The 4175-nt window shown below is 51.0% G+C and overlaps 1 protein-coding gene across 3 annotated transcripts in view; it reads right to left on the bottom strand.

Annotated features, from left to right (window-relative positions):
• The window catches only part of Cacna1s (calcium voltage-gated channel subunit alpha1 S), a 66253-nt gene that overhangs the window by 46455 nt on the left and 15623 nt on the right, over positions 1-4175 (bottom strand). For all 3 annotated transcript variants that reach the window (XM_013346711.1, XM_005348429.3, XM_013346712.2), the window contains exons 3-5: positions 3262-3401; positions 1546-1688; positions 1205-1357 (exon numbers count right to left, since the gene is read on the bottom strand). In XM_013346711.1, coding sequence (XP_013202165.1) covers positions 1205-1357; positions 1546-1688; positions 3262-3401 — 436 coding nt within the window. The remainder of the gene's footprint in view (positions 1-1204; positions 1358-1545; positions 1689-3261; positions 3402-4175) is intronic.

The following is a 4175-nucleotide window of genomic DNA, read 5'->3' as shown; positions in this document are numbered from 1 at the left end:
GAGTTCGAGACCAGCCTGGTCTACAGAGCTAGTAACAGGACAGGCTCCAAAGCCACAGAGAAACCCTGTCTCAAAAAACCAAAAAAAAAAAAAAAAAGAAACACTGAGTACGGGGGCTGCTCTGGTGAGCCGAATGTCCGAGATCTGGCAGAGGGCCATCCTCCTTCTGTGTCTTCCTCTCTACCCTAAGACCCTGCTAGAAGCCATTCCCAGAAGAGTCTGAGCTTAGGACGAGGCTGAGTTCCTGGAGATTGCTCAGGGCAAGAGCCAAGAGCCTTCTGAGGCACCTGCCGCCTCACAACTGTCTGCATAGTGATGTCAAGATGTCACTTGGCCTCCCATTCTCTCAGTGGAGAGTGGAGTTGTCCAGTAGTCATGTGACCGTGTTGGAATAGCACCACATGCAGAGTGGATGTGAGCTCCAGCCTACCTGCATAAGCCAGGCACTGAGGAGCCTTAAAGCAGATGCAAACCCGTCCCTCTTCTCACTGAATAGACTTTGTCTGGGAGAATACAATCATGCTTACAAAAATATGTTCCTGTTCTCATGTCGTCAGCTTGTTGCTGCTCTTAGAAATGAATTGATGTCCCGATATTTGCTCCAATTTCCATATGACTATCAGTGGGCCAGACTTATATAAATCACACTTTTGGGGTCTTAATTACCTTGCGAGGATGTGAAGGGATCCTAAAGCCAAAAAGTGAGATCTGCTGCTTTGGGGGGGGGGAAGACTTCCTAGACTCTGGGACCTGGAGTCGGCATGGGTTTTCTGACAACCCACAAAAATGTCCCCTTTGAGTTTCATCCAGTCCACACCCTGCAGCCTAATCTGAGAGACACTTCAGACCGAAGCACACCATGGCCACAAGGAAAGTATGCAGAGAAATCCAGGCTCCATCCAGACCTGTGCTTCAATCCCCAACTGGCTCAGGAAGTCTGGGAGATACTGAATTGGATAGGGTGGAGCAGAGCAAACCATAGTCAAGACCGGCCTCTGCTCTCTGACCCTGGTGGAGCTGTCCTTATCCCACTGTCATGAATCCAGGCAGGAGATGCCTCTTCCTACAGTGGACAGTAGGGAGGGGAGCTGACTTGGGTCCAGAGCTTCCTTCCTACCTGTGATGGCCCCACACAGCTGTGGGGGTTCAAATGTGATGGAGCTGAACTGGGGCCTCCACCACCGCACAGTCCTCCATAGCTCACCTGTCCCGATAAAGTAGCAAGTCTTGTGCATCTTGCCCTTGAAGAGTTCCAGCCCAATGATGGCGTAGATGATGACCATGAAGAGGACGAGCAGAGCAATGTGGAACAGGGGCAGCATGGCCTTGAAGATGGAGTTAAGGACTACCTGAAGGCCTGCCACAGACAGCAAGGAGGGGGGAAAGAGTCACCTCCCCACAGTCTTATGAAGGCCTGCCACAGACAGCAAGGAGGGGGGAAAGAGTCACCTCCCCACAGTCTTATGCCCTCCCCTCTATAAACAGTGGGACACCCAGGTCAGAAAAGGCAAAGGAGGGCTCGGCAGAAGAGATACTGTCACCCACTGGGCACCCCTGACACCAGCCGGAGGGGTCTGAGCACACGGAAAGCTCGCAGGGCCTTCACATCCAAACCGGCTCCTTTGCTGCTCAGGGGGGCTGTGTTGGTTTGAATAATGTTAACTTGTTCCAGGATCACAGTGAAGACCCTGGAGGGGGAAAGATGGAGAGAAGGTGGTCAGCAATCAAAGGAGCCCGAGTCCCAGTGCTCTGGGACCCTGATTCCTATGTGAAGGACCTGGAGTGTGGTGGGGGGATTGGGTAAATGTAGATCCCAACTGTCAGTGCTGAAGAGTTTTATTTCCAAGGAATCCGAGGCCAAGTTCACCTTTGAGCTATCGGTGATGAACAGAATACAGAAAGGGAAGTGTCAGGCTGAGATGCAAGATTGCCATGGGCACAGTCCTTGATTCTGAGGCTGAGAGCATCACAGTGAGCTGCAGATTGGCCCCTCACTCACTGGTAACCCTGGGCAGGGAGTGGAGTTCTCTCCTGATCTCCCTGGCACTGGCCTTCCAGCCAGTGCTGGATGTGGGCCTTCTGCTCCCCTCCTCCCCCTTCAGAGCTTCGAAGTCCATTCAACCTCCTCTTAGGAACATTATCCGACAATGACCCCAGAGTTCATCGGGAAACAATGGCGCTCTGTGGAACAATGACACTGCGCTCTGATTCTCTATTCCTCTGACATGGCTTCCAACCAGAGCACCTCACAAGGGCCCAGGCTGAGTCTGAGGATGCTGCAGTTTTCCTTGTGGTGAAATGAGCACCGATAGACCAGCAGCCCACCAACACAATAGTGCTGGGCTTCAGGACAGCACTGTGCTGACTGCCCAGCACTTGGAGCCAAGGATGCCCTGCTTTGCATCCTGATCATGGTGTGACCTTAGACAAGTCGCTCAGTTCTCTATATCTCGGCCTCTTCCTCCATGAGATGGAGGGAACGGAAAAGGTGTTGAAGAACGTTGTATGTTAAAATGCATGGTAAGTCCTCAATAATTGCAACTGTTCAAATTAGGCAACAGTTGATAGAAGTGATGTCACAGGCTAACACATTGCTGAAATTCCAACACCCAGGAACTCAGAACGGAACTCTGCAATAGGGCTATTAAAATGAGGTCATCAGCGTGGACCGCAATCCAATTTGATGTCTATACTTATAAGGGGAAAACCTAAATGTACAAAAAAGACATCCAGGGTGCGTGCTCATAGACAGACCACATAAAGACACAGTGAGGGAGAGAGTGGCCACTTATAGCCAAGGAAGAGAGGCCTGGTAATACCAGGCCTGCCCACACTGGACTTTGGACTTCTGTCTCCAGAACCAACTGCAACAAATCTCCATTGCATAAACCCCCAGCTGCAGAATCTGATGGCCACTCCAGTATACTAATGTAGGCTACTAGATGTGCATGTTTGTGTACTTGAATAACACCATAGTCTGTGGAACCAATGTACACATGGCAAAGGTAGCCACTGCAGCCATTCACATGTCCTCTTGCATGTGCTGGGGGACGATGAGGTTCCCAAATCTGGTGAAGTGGTTTGTGACCTACAGGTAGTTGTTGGGGTCACTGGTTCATTTCCCACCAACATTTGCCACACCCCTGGGGTGGTCAGCACAATGCTGAGGTTCCATCTTGCCTTTAGGCTGCTGGTAGTATCTAGGGGCAGAGTCTTCAGGGAAGATCGGACTCCAGGCCCCAGTCCCCAGCCAGCTCTTACCCCAGAAAGACGATGATGAAGTCCAGCACGTTCCAGCCACTACGCAGGTAAGCATCCTGATGGAATAGGAAGCCGTAGGCTATAATCTTCATGGCAGCCTCAATGGAGAAGACGATGAGGAAGAAGTATTCTAGTTTCTCCTGGAGGGGAGGAGGTGGTGGCAGACACGGTCACACCTTTGTGCTGTGCACTCCCAGCGTTCCCTGGCTCAAGCCCCCCATGTCCTCCAACCACCAGCTTCTGCCTGCCCTAGATGCTCCCTCCCATCCCAACATCCCCTTACTCCCTCAACTCTCCAGCACAGGTCTTCCTGGGCCACCGAGTGTAATGTAAGCCACTTCTAACCTTTCAGCTCTTCTTCCAAGCTTCATGTTGTCTCCTTAGCACCTGGCTAAAGTACTGCATATACATTTGTATCACGTTCTTTAGCTCTTTCTTCACCAGAATATAAACTCCACCACATGGGAGACTCTCTGCCCGTTTCCCACCTTTCTTCCGGGACCTAGAGCTGGACGAATAAATCAATAATCCAATGCTAGCTACTTCTTTTGTCAACTTGACACAAACTAGAATTGTTTGGGGAAAAGGGTCTCATAAGATTGGCCTGTAGGCAAGTCTGTCAGACATTTTCTTGATTGGTGATTGGTATGGGAGGCCCTGGCCCACTGTGGGTGATGCCAGCTGTGAGCAGGTGGCCTGAGTTGTGTAAGACAGTAAGCTGAGCAAGCCACGAGGAGCAAGCCAGTAAGCAGTGTTCCTCCATGACTTCTGCTTCAGTTCCCACCTCCAGGCTCCCACCCTAGGTGCCTTCGTTTGACTTCCCGCAGTGATGATAGAGCATGTAAGATGAAGGAAATGCTTTCTTCTCTCCCGCAGTGATGATAGAGCATGTAAGATGAAGGAAATGCTTTCTT

The sequence above is a fragment of the Microtus ochrogaster genome, chromosome 6, assembly GCF_000317375.1.
Source record: "Microtus ochrogaster isolate Prairie Vole_2 chromosome 6, MicOch1.0, whole genome shotgun sequence".
Classification (NCBI taxonomy): domain Eukaryota; kingdom Metazoa; phylum Chordata; class Mammalia; order Rodentia; family Cricetidae; genus Microtus; species Microtus ochrogaster.
The sequence above is the reverse complement of the archived record's forward strand: the minus strand, read 5'-3'. Positions and strand labels throughout refer to the sequence as shown.